The sequence below is a fragment of the Durio zibethinus genome, chromosome 11, assembly GCF_047325235.1.
Source record: "Durio zibethinus cultivar Kanyao isolate XHJ-2024 chromosome 11, ASM4732523v1, whole genome shotgun sequence".
Classification (NCBI taxonomy): Eukaryota; Viridiplantae; Streptophyta; class Magnoliopsida; order Malvales; family Malvaceae; genus Durio; species Durio zibethinus.
The window spans coordinates 18,181,984-18,203,326 of record NC_143172.1 but is presented as its reverse complement, the minus strand read 5'-3'; the positions used below and the strand labels follow the sequence as shown (position 1 = coordinate 18,203,326).

The 21,343-nt window shown below is 30.5% G+C and overlaps 1 protein-coding gene across 1 annotated transcript; it reads left to right on the top strand.

Annotated features, from left to right (window-relative positions):
* Positions 1 to 6,708: 6,708 nt before the first annotated feature.
* On the top strand, positions 6,709 to 16,222 carry LOC111289821 (phosphoglucomutase, chloroplastic-like). Its single transcript, XM_022881154.2, has 22 exons — positions 6,709 to 7,066; positions 7,167 to 7,232; positions 7,476 to 7,520; positions 7,615 to 7,707; positions 7,923 to 7,975; positions 8,597 to 8,648; positions 8,725 to 8,793; positions 8,922 to 8,990; positions 10,504 to 10,626; positions 10,717 to 10,769; positions 11,577 to 11,655; positions 11,745 to 11,809; positions 11,903 to 11,970; positions 13,105 to 13,223; positions 13,298 to 13,372; positions 13,491 to 13,606; positions 14,996 to 15,137; positions 15,264 to 15,345; positions 15,433 to 15,479; positions 15,604 to 15,681; positions 15,777 to 15,882; positions 15,955 to 16,222. Exons 1-22 carry the CDS (start codon positions 6,854 to 6,856, stop codon positions 16,020 to 16,022), a joined length of 1,881 nt encoding a protein of 626 aa, XP_022736889.2. The 5' UTR covers positions 6,709 to 6,853; the 3' UTR covers positions 16,023 to 16,222.
* The last annotated feature ends 5,121 nt before the right edge of the window (positions 16,223 to 21,343 follow it).

The window sequence follows — 21,343 nt, the reverse complement described above, 5'->3', positions numbered from 1 at the left end:
TATTTTCAACTAAAAATTTTTTTATTTGAAAAAGAATACAATTGATTTTTATTAAAATTTCATCTAAATTATTCCACCATTTGGGATAAATTTAAAGAAATTTCTCACCTAGAAATTTCTTAAAAAATTTACCATTTGAAATTTCTAAGAATCTCATCCTAGAGTAATTAGTATTTAATTTCAAAAATTTTTAACTTTTTATTTCTTTAAATTGAAAATAAATATTAATTATTATTATTAAAAATTTCTCTAAATTATTTCACCATTTGGGACAAATTTAGAAAAAATTTCTCACATAAAAATTTTATAAAAATTTACCATTTAAATTTTCTAAAAATTCCATCATTAGATAATTTTATTTATTCTAAAAAATATATATTATTCTGTTTTATATTTTTTTTTATTTTTTTTCAAATTTAATCATGCAAACAAAATAAATAAAAAAAATAAATATAATAACTAAATAAATAAACACAAAAAAATTTGCTCAACTTGGCAGGTGGAACGGCTCGGCTGGAGACATAGATGGCAGCTTGGAGACTCAGCACAGTTCAGCTCAGCTGAAAACCTTGGCTGAAACATGAGTTAGTAGAATGGGTTATGCTCGGGTCAGGTTACCCGATGAAAAAATAGGCGGATCCTAGAGGTTTCTTAAGGCCAAAATGATGTTATTTTCAGAGGGTATAAAATAGGCCAAAAATATCTTTTTCTTTCAAAGTTCTTCTACTCCTTCTCTCTCTTATTCCTTTTTTCTATTATTCTCTCTAGAATTAGATGAACTTCGGTTGAATATTCATCAAATTCTAAAAAATCTTGTCAAAATTTGGGTTTGTTCACTAGAAGTTCGTCGAAAGTTCATCGATTTCCAGAAAATGGACGTCGAAAATTGAAAACCTTGTTAGAATCTAGAAATCTCATTGGAAAGTCACATAAAAATTCAAAAATTGTTGAAAAATTTAACCGAAAACTAAAAATTTTTTAAAATATTTCCAAAAAAAAACTACAAATCTTCTATTTAAAGATTTCCCTAAAACTGCTTGACTACTTTCATGTATTCTGACTTTCTGTCTATGTTTTTTTGTATTTTTGTGTCTTTTTTCTTATTTATGTGTATTGAGGCTTGATTAGGGTATATATTTATAGGATTCTGATCCAAAGAACCTTAATCCAAAAAGGACTTTGATTCCTTTTAAACCTTCTCTTCAGATTTTAAATCCAGCTCAACCTTTGCAATTCAATTCAAATAATTTCACACAAATTCAGCCATCTATTTTTTTAATTTTTTTATTAACAAAATCAAACTCAAATAGAAACTTAGATAGATTGGGTGTTTACATGAATTATTCCATAATGATGGACAATTTATAAAATTAAAAATTAAAACTAATTTTTCAAACTATGAAATTCTAAATATTATGAATGAGTGATTTTTAGGAAAAAATTTTAAAGAATAAGATATTTTTAAATTTTGTCAAAATAATAAAAAAATTTAGATATTTTTATAAAAAAGGAATTAATTAAATTGTAAGAGAAATTTTTTTAAATGAGATCATGAAAGTTTTCGTCAATTTGATGATTGAGCATTTTAAGAAAACAAATAGATTCTTTGAATACTTTTAAGATGAAAATAATTTTCTAGAAATTTTACTAAAATAATGAAAAAATCTTATGAAATTTTTTAATATTTGACTAATTAAATTTGGTTTAGAATAAAAGACCATTTAATTAAGATCAATTTAAGATAACAAAAAATTATTTTTCAAAATATTTGTTTATATAATTTGTAAATAATTAATTTTCATAATTAATAAAATGTGATTATACTAATATTAATTCATATATTCAAATATAAAAAATTAAAATTAGTTAAATAAATAATTATTTAATATAAAATTTAATAAAAAATTATCAATATTAAAAAAATTCCCTTGGCAAAGCAGGGGCGTAAATCTAGTTTATATAATGAGGAGAAAGTAGGAGATCACAGTTTTTTTTTTTTTTTTTTAGTGGAAAGACAACCATATATTTATAAAAAGGATTAGGAAAAAAGTTGGAGAATTAGTTAAGAATTAAATAAGACTTAGATCATTTTAAGTGGAAAAATCTCTTTATTACGGGAAAAATATAATAACAATTCTTCCTACTTTATTTAAAAATAAATAATACACTTTTAAGTGATTTTGAGTTTGAACTAAAACTTTCTCCAATTTTTTTATAAGCTATATCCATCTTATGTACAAAAAAAAATTACACTATTAAGAAAGAAAATTTTGAAGGAAAGTAGATAGCTCAGTTTTGTATATATTTTTTTCCTTAATTCCACATAATTAAGAGAGAAAAGATATAAGAAAAAGTAAAAAAATAAAAAGTTTTTTATCTTTTAATTTTGTAGAGTTTAAGAGAGAAGACCAAAGAAAAATTGAAAAGCTTTTGAGAAATTAAATTTGCTACAAGGATTTACCAATTTGAAGGTTAACATTGTAGATAACATGGCTCTCTAAGAGCTCAGGTATAAAACATAAGTTTGTTAATTTCATTTTAGTATTGTTTGTATTTATTGATATATTTTAGTTACATCAAAATATAATATATTTACAAGTGATTTTTTATTTAGGTTTTGATATAGGATAATATCAATTATTTTCATTAATTTTGATTAATTTTGATGAATTTCAATGGAATAACCATTTTTCATCGGTACATTGTTGTGAAACATATTTTGCAATTATATTACTTATCTTTTATTTTTTTTAACTATTTTTAATCTAATAAGAAATTAAAAAAAAACAAAATAAAATCTTTAAAATTTGAATCGTCTCTCTATTTTTTATAACAACTCTTATTTTATTTTTATATTTTGTTTCAAACCAAAGGTTCATATTTATTTAAATTTTTTTTAATAAAGCAATTGTGGTCACTTTCTAAAATTTAAGAATACTAAAGTCACGGTTTTTTTTCATTTTTCATTTTTATTTTAATATATTTTTATATAAAAATATCTATTTAAATATCATATGGTTAAATTAAATATTTAAAAAAAAATTGATGATATTATTTTTTATACTTTTAAATTTATTTATTTAATATTTAAAGATATTACATATTTATTTTACATATTATTAATAATATTATTATATAAAAGTCCATATATATTTATATTAAATTAAAAATTCAAAAATAACATGCGAAAACAAGTAATGTTGATATATAGTATATATTTAAAAAATTAAAATATTATCCAATACAATTAACAATGATAAAAAGCGTTGTCGAGGGCAAGAGCCTCAAAAAATATTATCCAGAAGTAAATTATGTTGGACGAGACTTGCCGTTGTATTCGATTATTGGATAATTTTTACGCTCAACACGCAACCAAAAAAAAAAAAAGCATTATTATTCCATTCATTGTTAGCAGAAACTACAGAACCCACAAGTGAGTCTTTTTACTTGCCACGTATCTTTATAGAAAAGTTTCTTTTTTACGTTAACGTCAACAGTACCTCAATTCTTAACCTTCCATCTCATAACTTTTCCCTGTCACATTCCCTCGATTCTCACTCTGTTCTTAGTTCTTTAACCATGCAACTCCCAAACTTTTGCTATCTTTCTTAAAGCCTCTTTACTTCTGTTTCAAATTAAATGTCCATGCCCAGAGATGACAATTTCTACTTTCACCTTCTGCAGCTTCAGAAAGTGAAAGAGGAAATTGCTGAAGTGGACTTCAGTCTTGCCCAACACAACCTCTACTTCTTTGTAATCCTCTGTCGTTACTTTAAGAAATTAGTGCTTTTTTTTTCCTTTTATTAATAATGTTCAACCTTCGCTCTAATGCTTGTAAAGTGCATTTTTTTCATTTATAGAACCTGACGTCATAGCCATTAAAACTAAACTGGTCTAACCCAATTTAAAAATAGGAATTGAATTTGCATCAAGTAAAGTAAAAAACAACTAAATTGGTTGCAGTAATAATTCAAAGACTATTTCCCAGCAAAATTAGTTTTCGACCAAAAGAAGAGAAATGAAACTAAAAGTTTACGAATTATTTTTGGGGCAATTAATCAAACATCTAACCCATAATTTATTAAAGGAACATTCACATGTCAATTGTAAGACTATGAAAAATAGTTTAATAAAACGTGTATTTAACCAATTAGAGGGGAAAACGAAAAATTTAATACTTGTGTGGAATAAACTTAAAAAAAAAAAAAACCTTGCAAAGAGAATTGAAATTAATGAAACGAACATAGGTATGCGATGAAAGCTTGCAAGAGAGAATTGAGTGACTGAAAAAAGATCTAAGATTGAAGGTTGAGAGAGAGCTTCTAAGTTTGGAAGAAGCGTGAATGAGAGACGTGTACAAATATAACAGAAGTTTAGGAACTCATGATATTAAAGGACTGTTGACGTTAATGGCAGAAAAGAAAACTTTTCTATAAGGATACGTGCCAAGTAAAAAGATCCGCTTATGGAGTCTTTAGTATTGAATAATAATCCAAAAAATAATTTGTGTTTCACTCAAAAAAGGTTGTTGCTGTTCCCCTATACCAAAAATGGTGAAAGTGGGTTCATTAAGGCCAATAGGGCCATTGCCATGGCCTGGGATCAGATGCCTCCCAAAATTGCGCCATAGGAGCCGCCTTCGTGTCGCTCCAGCGGCACAGCTGTAGCGCAATAACCAAACTCGTAATCGAAAACGTTTCCTCGTGCTAGGAAAGCTTAGTAAGTACTGGAACGGTCATATTCCATTTTCAAGGCACTGCGATATAAGTAGTTGTTAAAGCCAGAAACCTATAGCTCAGTCAGTGTTGTTACAGAATTGGATTAGTAGGGAGGAAAAGGAAAAATACATCGAGGGAATTTGGGGTCCAATAGAATATGGCAGATTTTGGATATTGGTTCTAGGAAATTTTGTAGCCCATGATTCGGACCAATGAACCATTTGGTTTAGTTGGTTTGGGCCATTTCTAAACTCTTCTCATCTCTTTTATCCCGTTACAAAATGGATTTTTATTTCATCGAGAAAAAAAATTAAATTTATTCATGGATAGGATAATTCGCTATGCATGTGAATTTGGTTTGATTCAGGTTGAATTGTTGAGAGAATTTTCATATCCTAGTGGACTTGAGGCATTATTTAAAATTTTATTTTTATTTATTTTTAGTTTAAAAATGTATTTAAAAATATTAAAATATTTTTAATTTTATAATATTCCTAAGTATGATCGAGGCTAAATGGTTGGGTTTGTGCAGGCAGGCCATACTCTATCCAGGGCTTGATTATGGCATTTACAAAGATGGCAACCAGACGTACCTTGATTTATGGATAATTCTAAAACGCAGAAGATGGATTTGACTCTCTTGGGAAATAATTTGTTTCTGCAAATCTATTGATTTGTAAACAATTAGGAATGGAGTGGTTTATTTGATTTTGTACGAGGAACAGAGAAAGTGAGATTATTTATCAAGGAATACTAAGGTAATGTAGGTTCTTAAAAAGTGTATTCATTTTTTGTTTTCATTATTTTGAAAAGTAAAAAATAATGAGTGAAAACGTGTTTGATAATTAAAAATAAAAATAAAAATTTTAAAAATAAAATAAAAATGAATTAAAATATAAAAAATATATTTTTAATTGTGAAATTAAGGGATTTATGTTATTTTTTTCTCATGTTTTGTAAGTTATCAAATTTAAATACTTTTTAATATCATTAATTAATAAATATATATTATATTTATAATTAGATGCTATTGACAATAATATTATTGAATATTTTATTTATTTCTCTCTTTTAGCATTTTTAAAAAATAATTTTTATTTTCGTTTGCTAAATAAATTTTTTAGAAAACAAAAATTAAAAATTATTTTTTAAAAAATAAAAATAAAAAATAAAAAATAAAAAATAAAAAAATTATTTTATCAAACCAAACAGAATCTGGGCAATGAGAAAGATGAAACTAAGTCCATATCAAGGAATTGAATAATGGGGCAATGAGACATTTTAAGACCAAATTAAGGTCAGGGGAATACTCAATTTGGCCTGTGCAGACTAGGAAGTTTTGTCAAATCTATTTTTTTAATCAGAATGAAAATTTCACATACCAAAATGAAATGAATTTATTCATAATTAAAAAGTATCTAAATATTTGATTTAGTTATGATAGGTGCTTTTTTTTTTTTATCTTTTATCCAATGAATACAGGTTTGAATATCTCATTTTTTAAATAAAAAATTATAATTCGAGAAATAGATGAAAATATTAACCATTAATTAATGTAAAAATGAAAATTCAAATAATTAAGTTGAAAATAAAAAGATAAAAAAGACTAACACATGTCGCCTTAGTTTAGAAATAAAAGAATTACTGAGATTTTGTGTACTCATGGATTGATGAAAGTAGTGGTATAATGCTAGCGACAATTTTACGTGGCATGGGATGGGGGGGGGGGGGTGCGTTTCACTCGCAAGTCGTACCGTTCATTTGCTTAGAAAAGATTTATATTATTGCAATCACAAGATTTTTATTATTTTATAGAATTATTATAGCAAGACGTTGTTACACGTGAAAGAAGAAAGGGAGGGAGAAGCAAAACAGTTCACATGGAAGATGAGATAGATTTACGATATGTCAAGATAAGCGTTTTCCAACGTACATGTGGCACTCAATTCCTCATTGTTTTTCTAAAATTTAGAGCCAAAGGAAAAAAAGTAAAGAGCAGCTTGCTCAGTCTCACATCTCTCCTACTTTCCCTCCTCTTCTCTTCCTCAAATCAATACTAATAAAACAAACCCAACCCTCATTGATCCATTCAGCCCTGAACAGAAGAAAAAGATCATCCTAAAGTTAATATAGACATGGCTTCTTGTTGCAACTCCATGAGACTGGAAGGTTTCTTCTCTTCTGCTTTCAGATCATCAAATGCCTTTCCCGTCCCTTCTTTTTCTTCTCATCTCTATACCCATCGCTTCCCTCTCAAAAAGATTTCCTTTTCAGTATCACACTCTCCTTCTTTCACCATCAAAGCTTCTTCTTCCTCCACCACCATTGCTGAGCCTGAAGGCATCAAGGTTCTATTTTATTGCCATTGGTTTTCTTTTTTTTTTTTTTTTTTAAATATGGTTGTAGATTAAATTGTGGTTTTTGGGTTTTCTTTATTTGAATTTACAGATAAATTCAGTTCCAACTAAGCCGATTGAAGGGCAGAAGACTGGGACAAGTGGGCTTCGGAAAAAGGTGAATTTCTTTTTTTTTTTTCCGCTGTTATTGATATTACTTTGATTCTAAAAGTTGAATTATTTTATTTCATTGCTTAAGGGAAGATAAGAACAGGGAGTACAATTCTGGTTATTTTGCCAGTTTTGTTCGATAAAAATTGAAGCATTTGTATTGAAATTGGGTTGGATCCAATTGCTTAACATCAAAGTCCATGGAGTTCTTTGATTTTGGTTTTATTTAATACAATTTCATTTGTTGCAGGTTAAAGTTTTCATGCAAGAGAATTACCTTTCAAATTGGATCCAGGTTTGGATATTTGCAATTTTCTTTTTCTTTTTGCATTCATTTTCTTTGTTTAGTGCTTGCTTGCATTGATGGGTCGTGACTCGTCTGTATGCAGTCGTTGTTTAATTCATTGCCACCCGAGGATTACAGGAATGGAGTGTTGGTTTTAGGAGGCGATGGACGATACTTTAACCGTGAAGCTGGGCAGGTCATTTTTGAGCTACTACTCAATTAAGAGCCCATTGTCTGCTTGGATTTGGTTTAAGTTCTTTTGCCATATCAAACCTGAAATTTCCTGTTAATATAACAAACAGGACTAAGAATAGAAAAGAACACAAACAAAATCATCCCTGTTTATGTATGTACTTGAAAACATTAGTCCTTTTGACTGACTTCTAGGAATATTTGAATTTGAAAATGCAGATAATTATCAAAATTGCTGCCGGAAATGGTGTCCGCAAAATTTTGGTTGGCCGGTAAGTTTTCTTTATTTACTTATGTTCTTGACTAGTGTCACCATTGTTCATGGGAGGAATGCTTATTGAAACTTGAAATATGTCTGAACTTGTCATCCCAGCTTTGATGGTTTAGGTATTAATGAATTTGTTGACTAACTGTTATTTTCATCATCAGATAAGCATTTGCCTAGTTATGTTTTCCAGATGTTTAATTTGATTAAAGAATATAACTCAAGGAAGGATGGGGAATTACTCCTTCATTTACAATACATGCTTTATATGTCACTTGGTGGTGCCCTCCTTGTGCTGCATCTACTAATCTCAATAACAGTTGCCTCAGACTCGCAGTTGATGGGTGGTGAGAGAAGAATCTTGATTACTTGGAGCTTTAATTTGCTGATCTTTTCTCTGTGGAGAATTCTAATGCAATCTATCTAATTTCTTCAGAAATTTTAATCATCCTTTAGAGGGAAAAAAAAAAGGTTGATGGAGCATTGCATTTTGTGTCTGCCCAGAAATATTTACTCTAACTACTGTTTTTGTTGCAAATAAACTTTTCTAATTCTTCATTCTCTGAAAATTAGATCCTGGGATGCTGGGTTCTTATGATGGAATTAAAGATGGAATATAACATTGCAGGGAATGTATTATGTCCACACCAGCTGTTTCTGCTGTAATTAGGAAGAGGAAGGTAAGCATGTCTCTTTTCACTTTGATTTCCATGCATTGTGTCAATGTTTACGCATTTATGTATTTTTTCCCCTTAGGCCAATGGTGGATTTATCATGAGTGCAAGCCATAATCCTGGAGGCCCTGAATATGACTGGGGTATCAAGGTTTATTTCATGTCTGGTTAGATTATGAAAGCTACATTTATTGAAATTTGACAGTGCCACATCACTTCCAACTCTAGAATATATTATCTGACTTTAAATGCTGTTTTGTTTATCCATTTGTTTTCTAGTTTAACTACAGCAGCGGGCAACCTGCACCTGAATCCATCACTGACAAGATCTATGGGAATACACTTTCTGTAAGTATTGGATTTTACCGTTAAATATTATACATTTTTGTTTGAAGAGTCAATTCCTGGTTAGTTAAAGAGTTAGTGCAAAGAAAACTTTAGCTAGAGTTTGTCACATAAATGACTCGTAAATCCACCATTATTCTTGGGTGCTGCTGCCTTTTCCTGGATATCTTTGATTAGTTTGAGAGTGAGCAAATCTGGATTAAAAACTGTAAGCTCGTCAGATAAATGAGTCGTAAATCCACCACTATTCTTGGGTGCTGCTACCTTTTCACAGATATCTTTGATTTGTGTGGGAGTATGCTAATCTTGATTACAAACTGTTTCCCTGATTCAGTCATTCAGCTTCAAAAATGGGATCGGCATTAGTTTTAGATTCAATCATGACCAGTTCAAGGAAATACAACAACAAACAACAGCAACACACTAAGCCTTATATCCCTTACTCTGGAGGTCAGCTGGATAAAAGACCAAATAAGGGAATCATGTTAAGTTGTAGTTTGAATCTTTTTGCGCCACTCATCTCTATCAACAACAACCTTTTCATTTAATTTCTTAACCATCATATCGTTTTTTATTACTTGCTTTCATGTTTTTCGTGGTCTACCTCTAGAGATTTTGATCTCTTCTAGATCTAGAGACTTAATTCTTCTAACCGGTGCTCATCTAGACCTAAGTTTCACATGTCCAAACCATTGCAAACGGCCCTCTCTCATCTTTTCTTTAATTCGGATTACCCCTAATTTTTCTCGACTTTCTTCATTTTTTATTTTGTCTCTTCTAGTCTTACCATACATCCATCTAAGCATCCTCATCTTTGCTATGTTTATTTTCTTCTTGTTTTGTTTGTTAATAGCCCAACATTCAGTTCCATATAGCAACGTAAGCCTTACAGTTGTTTTATACAACTTTGCTTTTAAATTTAAAGACATGTTGCGATCACACAATATACCTGACACACTTTGCCATCTTGCTCATCCTACTTGAATTCTATGCTTGACATCCGTTTCTATCTCAGTATCACTTTAAATAATTTATCCCAAATATTGAAATTGGCTACTCTTTGGTACTACTTCACCTTCCAACTTAATCACAGTAGTGCCCTTTTCTCTGTGATTACTAAACTTGCATTCCATATATTCAGTTTTAGATCTATTCAATTTAAAACCTCGAAACTCCAATGTACTCCATAGTTCGAGGAAATAAATGAAAAAAAAAAAGGCCTGCTTCCTTAATTCACACAAGATGTTTCCGAAAATTTTAAACCTCTCTATAATTGTTCATTTTTTAATATTAATGGAATTACATAGTCAAACTCTACTATTTATACTCCAAAACTGGGTGAGCTGTTAAGTCTTGGTGCTGCCACAATTTGGAGGCAGTTGTGACTTCTGTTTCACACTTGCATTTCTGTTCTTGACCATTTCTACTGGTCAATCCTTTCATTTTGTTTTGTTTTTAATATTTATGTGGAATGAAGATTTCCTGCTTGATGTTTGAAAGTGGAAATACTATGCAGATCTCTGAGATTAAAATGGCTGAGATTCCTGATGTTGACCTTTCTCGCCTTGGAGTTACAAAGTACGGAAACTTCAGTGTTGAGGTTGTAGATCCAGTTTCCGACTATTTGGAATTAATGGAGGTGAGGAAAAAAATCAGCCAACTCATTCTATAATTCTGGATAAAACTTTACATGTTTCTATTGATAATATTATTATGGGATTATATGCAGACTGTGTTTGATTTTGAGCTAATCAGAAGTCTTCTCTCAAGATCAGATTTTAGGTATGCCTTTTCCCTTGTATGAGCAGGAATGAGAACAAGTTATATTAGTTTGCTTGCTAGTTCCTAGCTTCTTCTATGTTTGGTTAATTCAAATGTTGACTGCTTGCTGTACAGTAAAAAGAACATACTAGATGTTGCCACAAGAAGGATCATATATGTGCCCTAATATGTCTATAACAACAAATTCTGTCTTATTTCTAGTTATATATTATTTTTAGTGGACCACATTATTCAGGGCCCTATTTAGAGTTGTTGGTCTCCATGTAATGAACATTCTAAATTTCCTGTTCTCATGAACGTTTGTCAGGCAATATCCTTGAAATGGAAGCTTATTATGAATCCTAAGCAAGGATGCATCTAAATTTGTTTCATCCAGGCAAAGATATCCGACATCATTAAAATTGTTGTCAGACTATTCTCATCCTTGGTCTTTCTTTTTCTTCCTTTTTGGGAAAACAAGATGACAATTCTTATTCAGAATATATTTATTATCCACCAGGCGCCAAGTACATTGATCCGGACTCTTGTGTCTTGTTCCTCTGTGCCTTTCCGTTATCATTTTTGTTGATTCATTTAATGATGCATTCTTTGTTTGGTTAGTAGTGGTTTTGCCTTTAAGTATTTTACTTTTTTTTTTTAATTATTTACCTCTCTGAATCCTGCCTTGAATTTGTTCTTATAATTTTTCCTCTTATTAAAGCAGTTAGCTCTTCTATCCATGGCCTTGCCAGAATCCTCTTTTCTAATATGCTTGTGAAAGATAAGATCTTATCACTAAAGTTTACCGTATTGGGTTTTACTTTATAGGTTTGCATTTGATGCCATGCATGCTGTTACCGGTGCTTATGCAAAACCCATTTTTGTGGACAAGCTAAGAGCCAGCCCGGTACATCATACACATGAAATATCTGAAATATGCTATTAACATAACTGCTAATGAAGTTCCTGACTTTAGATGTTAGTTGTGTCATGTAGGATTCTATATCGAAAGGAGTGCCTCTGGAGGACTTTGGACATGGCCATCCAGATCCTAATCTTACGTAAGACAGGCACCAGTCACCACATGCTAAAAATCTAGATTCTACTTCAACAATTTAAAACTGTACCACATTCTGATCTGTATGGCAAAACAGGTATGCAAAGGATTTGGTCAATACCATGTATAGTGAGAATGGACCTGATTTGGGGGCAGCAAGTGATGGTATGTTGGAAGACCAAAGACAAAAGAAATTTGTCTTAAATTTTCTTGAATTATAAGATTTCTCCAGTTTGTCGTGCATGTATAATAGGATTCATTCACTAACATCATGTTTCTAAATTTGTTTGTGCTTCTAAATCTACACAAGTATGGAAGAAAGTGAAAAATCCAAAAGTTTGGCTTAAAAAATAGAGAAACATGGAAGAAAGAGAAAAAAAAAAACTCGTAGATTAATGTTAGAATAATTTGGAGCTTTCCTAAACCTCCCATTGTATTCTGAACTTGATGAATTCTTATCTTGAGTGTATGACTGCTGATTAATCTTAGGGTTTCCATTTGCATTGCACAAGGGCTTCTGAGAACCATAAATTATCACTCCTTTCTTCTTGAAAACTTGGTTCTTGTTGAGCTTAGGCAAGCTTAACTGCTGTAAATTCATGTGAGTTTTCTCCTTTTATTTCTCTTCTCTTCCATGCCAACATCCTTTTCCCCTAATCTTCATTTACTGATCGTCAGTTTGGAGTATCGCCCACCCACCTCCTCTTTTAATCCAGAATGCATGCTTATAGTTATATCTGTTCCACATTTAAAGAGAGGAGAATGTTGCAAAGTTTGTAGCTAAAGTTGAAGCGTCAACCATGGTGGTATTGGTACAGAAAGCCAACCTTAATAGATAATATACTAATTTAGAAAGAGATAGTTGTATAAAATTACTGGAATGCCCTGTTTTTGAGCAGATTGGACTCATTTTGGTGGGAGACTTAATCACAATTGGAACTTGGGGGCCTTAAGAGTAACCTGGTTGATTTTAATCTTGAGTATGATGCTTAGAATATTCTCCTTATGTTCTTTTTCTTTTATTATTATTTCTTTTATTTTTTTCTGGAGAGAGATAATGCTTGGGACATGGTTGACATGCAGAAGTACCTTACAGAAGCACATTGTCACAGTTATTTAAATTAACTTGCATCTTTTGTTCGACTCTGTTGTAGATCTGTAGTTATTATATATTGTCAATCTGTCATTGTCCCACTCCAAGCTTGTAGACCAAAAGTTACATGATTTTGTTTAGTATAAAAGGTGGAGTTGATATACTCTTCTGTTGAATCACAATCAACTTGTTTCCTTATTACTCAGGGGATGGCGACAGAAACATGATTCTCGGTAAAAAATTTTTTGTCACCCCTTCAGACTCAGTTGCAATTATTGCTGCAAATGCACAAGAAGCAATCCCATACTTTACGAGTGGTCCTAAGGTACCAAATTTAAGCAGCGTCGCTTTTCATCTTTCTTATACCAAAGATAGATTACTTATGTTTCACATTTTCAGGGTTTAGCTCGATCCATGCCAACTAGTGGTGCTCTTGATCGTGTTGCCGAAAAATTGAGTCTTAGTTTTTTTGAGGTGACCACTTTTCTCTACTATTGTGCTCTAATCTTCTAAGAAAAGCCATATAACGGGGACGGGGGATTATATTCCAAGGATGCTATCTTCAAACAAACTACTGGAATTTTCTTTTCAGGTTCCCACTGGCTGGAAATTTTTTGGAAATCTTATGGATTCTGGAAAGTTGTCAATTTGTGGGGAAGAAAGTTTTGGTACTGGTTCAGATCACATTCGTGAGAAGGATGGCATATGGTAATTGCTTACTTTAATTTACTGGTTGTTTAAACAAATTGCTTACATTTGCTAAAACTGAGACTTCTTGTCTTATCAGGAATATTGACTTAATGGTGTAAACAGTCCTAAAATGATAAGGTTGAATGCATGAATTATTTATATTATAATATCTTGAATCCATTGCCTTGGTGGCAATGGACTATGTTGCCAATCTCAAGTAGTTTGAAAACTCTGGGTACAATTGTCTCCCTTTCCTGAACGGTGTTCAATTTGACATTGTTTTACCATTGTACACCTTATATTGCAAACTTTCAAATATATTTTCCTTATTGTCCTCATTGTGCTCCTTTTAGCATCTTGTATGAATCCTTCTTGCTTTTTAAATATGTTATTCTTTAGCAGTTTGAGAATTTGTTACTACAACTTCTGACAAGCGTTATAAAAGCAAAATCTTAGCCATCTTAGACCAACAATTTAGCTTGTAAATTAAAGTCTATTATTAAGGTCTCTGTTTAATGTATGATATAGAAACATTGTCAATTGATTCCAAAATCACAGGAATCTATATTAAGACCACTTGCCAAACATGGTTTGGTGAAGATTGTTAGTGGCACATTTTGATGGTAGCTACTATGCTATAGAGCCAGATTTGATTATAGGTAATGGATGGTCTTTCATTCTCTACTAATGAATATCATAGGGTGCATAAAGTATAGCTGTTACCTATTTGTGAATTTTCTTTTATAGGTCCAGGCTTATTCTACTATAATGGCAGCTTTGGTGGAATCACTGCTTGCTTCTAAAAAGTTCACAGCTCAACAAAATGTTGGAGAATTTGTATTAAAAAAATGAGATAATTATGATATTTGACACACTCTTGAATGGCTAAAAACACTAAATGTAGTTACTTTCATGACAATTTCTTATATCTGAATACTTTCAAAAGGGGAGGACAAGGAGAAAATGTAATTTGCACCCTCCTCTTTTATTCACATTTCACTTTTACTTTACTATCTCAGCAAAGAAACAGTTCAATTTGTCTCTTCGTTTCTTCTCTCAACTTCTCTCGACCCAACCACATTCATTACTTTCTTAGGTGCTTATTTTTTGGTACTTGAGGTTGTTAGGGATGCAATCCTGGTCATTGGAACTAAGAGTCCAATGCTTTACCAACAGACCACGTGGTTGTTGGCTTCTTAAGTGCTTATTTACGTATGCAGTATCTTTATAATTGCATAATGGACCTGAATACTTGCATTACTGGTACTCCCACTTGTTTTCACCCTTGAGACCTAAATTGTGTTTTAAGGTAACTTTTCCTTGTTTATGATGCTTGTAGATGTTGTTATTCACTGTAAACTTATCCATGGGTCAAAGTATAATGATGTCTAACTTTGTCAACGACAGGGCTGTTTTAGCATGGCTCTCAATTATTGCATATCGGAACAAAGACAAGAAACCAGGAGAGAAATTGGTGTCTGTCTCTGATGTTGTCAAAGAACACTGGGCAACTTATGGAAGAAATTTCTTTTCTAGATATGATTATGAAGTAAGTGAAATAGCTGGCTTTTTAAACAAGTTAGCATGAGTTTGTAGTTTCTAGTTCAGTTCAGCTCAGGAATTCCTTGTTTTTGGAGAAGGTGCAATTCTCTAATTCTTGCGATTCACTGTTCAGGCATGTGAATCTGAAGTTGCCAACAAAATGATTGAATACCTTAGAGATTTGGTCTCAAAGAGTCAGGCAGGTGAAAACTATGGTAAGTTTCAAAGAACCTTCCCTGCACCTGCAACTGTAAATGTCTTTATTTTGCATCTGTTTGACTGCTTAAAATCCCTCATTGTAGGAAACTATGTCCTTCAGTTTGCTGATGACTTTGCATACACTGATCCTGTAAGTTTTGACACCACATTTTCGTGGTCTATACTTAAAATTTGATCTCCGTCAACATATTACTGTACTATCTTCGAATTTCTATGCTTGGCGAGTCATATATTGATTGGTTCTGATATTTTAGGTGGATGGAAGTGTGGCCTCAAAGCAAGGTGTTCGATTTGTTTTCACGGATGGTTCAAGGATTATATTTCGTTTATCGGTATGTGCATTGCTTTGTTTCCCTTACTCAAATTTGAAGGTTCAAAAGTCATACCCTCCTACTCTTTCTCATGTTAATTTCTAATATTTATGCAGGGAACTGGTTCGGCTGGTGCTACAATTCGAATCTACATTGAACGGTTTGAACCGGATGCTTCCAAGCATGACATGGATGCCCAAGTGGCACTGAAGCCATTAATAGGTTAGTTCGTGATCATTTTATTTTTATATATTCCTTTAGGCAATTTATGAATAAATTGTGGTCGTATTTCAGATTTGGCGTTGTCTGTGTCAAAGCTGAAGGACTTCACAGGAAGGGAGAAACCTACAGTCATCACTTAAAAGCACACTCTCTGCTAAACCTCACCTATCAACTGCCATCTGAAGTGACTCTAGGATGGTTGAGCAATCCTTCATTCTTGCCCTCTGTTCAGTTTTATCTTATGCTATGTTAGTATGGCATTGTGGAATTGATTCCATTAACTGATGTGAATTATTTACACGGAAATAAAACATCTAGCTTCTGCTAGATTCAGTGAAAATAGATTGAAATAGACTCCGTGCAGATAGCTGGAAGATGCATTTTGACCAATGTGGAAGCTAATGCATCTTATGCATGGCTTGGCTGAGCCATTTTTCATTCGACCAACGTGGCTCATGCTTCTGTGCGTCTCCTTTTCAGATGCTGAAAGTGAAATATGCGATTGATTAATTGTAGTCGTTTTTGAAATGATCCTTTGTTTTGGTCCTTCGTATGCATTTGGGTCTAAATTGAGTTTTTGCGATTCATTTCAATATTCGCTTTTCTGGCTTCGGCTTTGGATTTGGGTAATTGAATAAGGATCGAAATTTAGAGAATTTTCAGAACAAATCAAGAATGAAAAGGATCGAAAATTTGAGAATTTTCATAACGTAAACCTGTGAAAAATGTTGAAAAATCGAGATAAATATAACAAAATGGAAAAGTTGATAACTTAGGACCAAGAAATCGGAACCTAGCTGGCAGCTGTAACCTGCAAAAGGAAAATAGAATCGCAGCTGTTTCTCAAATTCCATCCCTTAATGATCCCTAGGGAACGTGTTTGAATGAAGTATTTGAAAGAAAATTTTCATTATAATCAAGATTTTTAAAATTTTTAAAATGATTTATTTATTTGAGCAAAAATAAAAGAGAATTTTAAATTTTAAATAAAATTTTAAGAGATTTTTATAATTTTTTCAAATTCTATATCTTTTTATTGCATATGATCACTATAAAAATACAAAACTAAAAAAAAATTTATTTTATTAACTCTGATATATATATATATATATATGCAAATCTAATCACATATCTAACTTACATATATCTTCATGCCTATTACCAAAAATTGTGACATTTGAACACCGTCACATCAGTTCCGTATTGCCACACTAACACCTTATCAGCAAAAAATACCATATCAGCCTCATTAAATCCATCCCAAGTTCCATCTCCTTGAAATATGCTATCCTTCTTTATTTTAGTAATTAAAACCTAAACCTTTTAATTTCCTTATTTGATTTCAATCCATCCAAAGTATTATTTAATTTTCAAGTCAATTACTTTTAATTTCCTTCCCCTTTCTAATCCTTTATTTCTTATGGGACGTTTGGTTCGCAGAATCTTGAATTTCGAAAAAAAGTATGATAATCGGGAAAGAACGATATTTGAGGTTTTTTTCTATTTTCAGGGTATTTCATGTTTAGATTCACTTGTTTAATTGAGAGAAATTCACATATATTAATTCCTAAATAATTACCATAATCTCCTTAACATATATAATGTCAACTTTTTATTAGTTTTTATTAATAATAAATACCCAAATGACAAATGATGCCTTTAACAACAAAAAAATATTTTATTTGATTGCTATTTTTATTTATAAAATATCATCAATAAAAAATATTGAGGATTATTTATGACATTTCTAGTTGAAAAAACTAGAAATGCCTTAAATAATCTTTTTTATTTTTTTAAAGAGGATTATTTAAGTTATTTTTGATTAAAAATACCTTAAATAATATTCTTTAAATTTTTAAAGGATATTATTTAAGGTTTTTTTAATCGCTCATGCTTTAAATAATCTTAAATATTTTTTAAAGAAGATTATTTAAGGTATTTTTGGTAAAAAAATGCCTTAAATAATACTTTTCACTTTTTTAGACCATATTATTTAAGGTTTTTTTTTTAATTAAAAGCGCCTTAAATAATTTCTTTCATTACTTATAAAATTTAAAAGATAAAATATAAAAAAATTAGAGTAACTCAATCGATAAGAATGTATGCTTATTAACCTTAAGGTTGTAGGTTTAACATTTCCTTTTAGCCTTTTAATTTTTTTAAGGTAAAAATGCCTTAAATAATTCTTTTCATTATTTATAAGATTTAAAAGACAAAATATAAAAAAAATTGAAGTAGCTCAGATGGTTAAAGTGTATGGCTATTAATCATAAGGTCGTAGATTCAACTTTTCTCTTTAGCATTTATTTTTAAGGATTACTAATTTTTTTGGGGGATTATTTAAGGTGGTTTTTGCCAGAAAATACTTTAAATAAACCCATTTAATTTTTGGTTGAGGATTATTTAAGGTATATTCTGGTAAAAAATGCGTTAAATAATTCCAAAAAAAAGTTGTACAAGATTATTTAAGGTGTTTTTTACCAGAAAATGTTTTAAATAATCCTAAAAAAATTTTACAAGATTATTTAAGGTATTTTTCATACCAAACGCCATTAATTACTATATAAAAAAAATTTTTTTAGTAGCAAAAATCTACAACTGATTTATAGTCACTTCTAAACATACTTTTCAAAATAGTAACGATTATTTCATAATTTTTAATTCAGGTTATATTTGAAAATGATGTAATTTTCTTTTATAGAATCTTAAAATACCATAAGGAGAGGTGGGTTTTTGATTCTAGGACTTTAGGTATTGTTGAAAATTTATTACTTTCCCTTAGAATTAGATTACCTTGAACTAAATGTTGGAATCAAATTCCTAACAATAAGATTCCAGGGAAAAATGTATGAATTCCCTCGAACCAAACGCCCATTTAGGGTTGAATTCAAAGAATGTTTCATTTATTTTCTCAACCTTTTCATGTTTCCAGTCCTTTGTTTCTTTCTCATTTATTTCAAGATTTGTTTTTCTAATTCCCTCCTTGAAAAGGCGTTGGAGAATTCAAAGAATTTAGATAGCTTGAGAGAAATTGAATTCTTAACATGCAATTTCATAAGGTATTTAACCCATTGTTTTCCCCCTTATTATTAATTGTTTATTAGCTTTAATTTTTAGATTTCTAAAAAAAACCCGTTCATTTAACCTTTTTATTATAATTATAATAGTTTTTTATTTAATTCCTTAAAAATATATTTTGCTTGCTTTATTGGATTTTGGTTTTCTGCTATTATGGGATTTATTCAAGATTTGTCAAATTCCTTATCTTTAGTAGTTTTCCTTTGGATTATTTTTCACCAAAAGTATATTGATTTTAATTGAGAGGTTTAATTTTTTTCCCATTATTTCTTAACTTAAAGACAAACCATTTAAAAAAATGGTTTTCGAAAAGAAAGTTGACTAAATATTAAAAATCTATGTTTGAAAGGTTCTTTTTAAAAAAAAAAAATTTTTCTTTAGTATGTTAAATTCTTTGAAAACCCAAAACTTTGATGTGGTTGTAGTTAATTTCATGGTGGATTTAAGTTTTAAAACAATATTTAAATTTTATTTTTAATTTTTTTTTCAAATTGTATTAGAACAAAAAATATATGAATTTTTAAAAAATACATAACAAAACTCTTCTTAATATCCACTAATTTTTAACTTTTGTTTTTTTTACCTTTTATAGGCTAATTTTTTTTTTCTCTTGGAAGTATCAAACCACTCTACTAGTGAAACAAGTATTTCATATGAAAAATTGTTTGCTTAATCAATATATGGTTTGAATGATTCTATAGTATTGAACAATATGTTGATGTTAATTTAGCTTAATTTATCTATGCTTATTATCATCATATGTCTTGTTGTTGCTTAAATATTGTCAACTTATGTTTAACAAAATATTCCCATTTTGCAAATTTTAATGCATGTTTTGAAGAAAAGAATTCCAATTAAACTTTTTGAGCTCTCAACTTATTTATTTTGCTAATAATTCATTGTTTTAAATATTATAATAGGGGAAAATCGCTGGTCATTATCGGTTAGAGTTTACGCTATTGTAAATGAACATTAATCAATCACTTGCATCATCAAATATGCATGTGTGGTTGTTGTAGCTTCATGATTGCTCTTAAATATGTACATGGTCTTTTAGTTATTGAAATCCTCAGGTAAACCACCTAATGTTAAAAACTAAGGGTGAAATAGAAAATATAAGTTAACTTCTTTTTTTTATGGTTTTTTATTAGTTGATGGGGTTAGCTCTCGCCTCTTAAGGCTTTTTTGTAGAGGGTTTGTTAGCTTTGAATTGATTAAAAGTTTTGAATTGACAAAACAAAAATTTGCCTAACTTGAATCAAACTTTCATAATCTTAAATTGAACATTTTTTTAGCCTTCTATCTTGTCAAAATTCATTTAGGAACTAAAACAAAGCAAAATCTCGAAACAAAATGGGTCAAGGCATGTTTTGGATAGAAGAGATCGATCCCTTCCCTTACTCGATCGATCTTCTGGCCAAAGGGATCGATTCATTTTTCTTTCAAAATCTAAACTCATGAAATTTTAGCAAGAACCAATCGATCCCCTCCTGTAGGGATCGATTGGTTGGGGTTTAAACCTACCTAATCGATCCCTCCCTTAAAGAGATCGATCTATTTTTTTATACAAAATGTTATCCTCATTTGAAAATCCATAAAAAGGATCAATCCCTTCATATAGGGGATCGATCACCTCGGTATGGGATTGATCCCTCTCTTAAAGGGATCGATCTATTTTTTATACATAATGCTATTCTTATTTAAAAATCTATAAAAGGGATCGATCTCCTCCACATAAGAGATTGATCACCCAAGCATGGGATCAATCAAGTAATATACCTAATTGATCGGGTAAGCTTTTTAAGACACGAAATTGGGCTTTCACACAACTGACCTAATCGATCCCCTATATAAGGGGATCAATCCCCTGATGTCCAGAAAGCCCCAACAACTATTTTTTTATCTGATATTTTATAGGTTTAAAGCATTAAATGCAAGACAACAGCTATCAACTCCTTTCTACATATAAATGAAGGCTTTCACTACAAATCAAGAGTATGCATAGCTAAAAGAACTTATTGCCTCCACCAACCATCTTGTTCAAGCATTCAAACTAGTTCAAAAGAGATAAAAGTGTTGAAAATCCTTCTTGTATCAATTTTCTCTAAATTTTCTTATCAATATTACTTTGTACTTCAAGCTAGCAAACACCCAAACTTAGAGAGGTTTTTTAAGTTTGCATAACACTTCAAAAACTTTGTATTGTGAGATTGTGAGCTTAAGGGAGAGGATAACCCTTAAGGGTTTATGGTGTTGACTTGTAAAGCTTTAAGAAACTAAGTTGTAACTTTCAACACATAATAGATTGAACTTTTTAGCGAGTGAGGCTAAAAGAAATGACATATGTGCCTCAAGAAAGAATCGAACCTCTATAAATCTTAGT

Excerpts from the sequence above, each read along its gene's own strand:
- LOC111289821 (XM_022881154.2), top strand. The coding sequence starts at position 6,854 with ATGGCTTCTTGTTGCAACTCCATGAGACTGGAAGGTTTCTTCTCTTCT. Across the intron at positions 11,656-11,744 it reads ACAAGCTAAGAGCCAGCCCG|GATTCTATATCGAAAGGAGT; the intron begins GTACATCATACA and ends TGTGTCATGTAG. Across the intron at positions 15,138-15,263 it reads TTTCTAGATATGATTATGAA|GCATGTGAATCTGAAGTTGC; the intron begins GTAAGTGAAATA and ends TTCACTGTTCAG.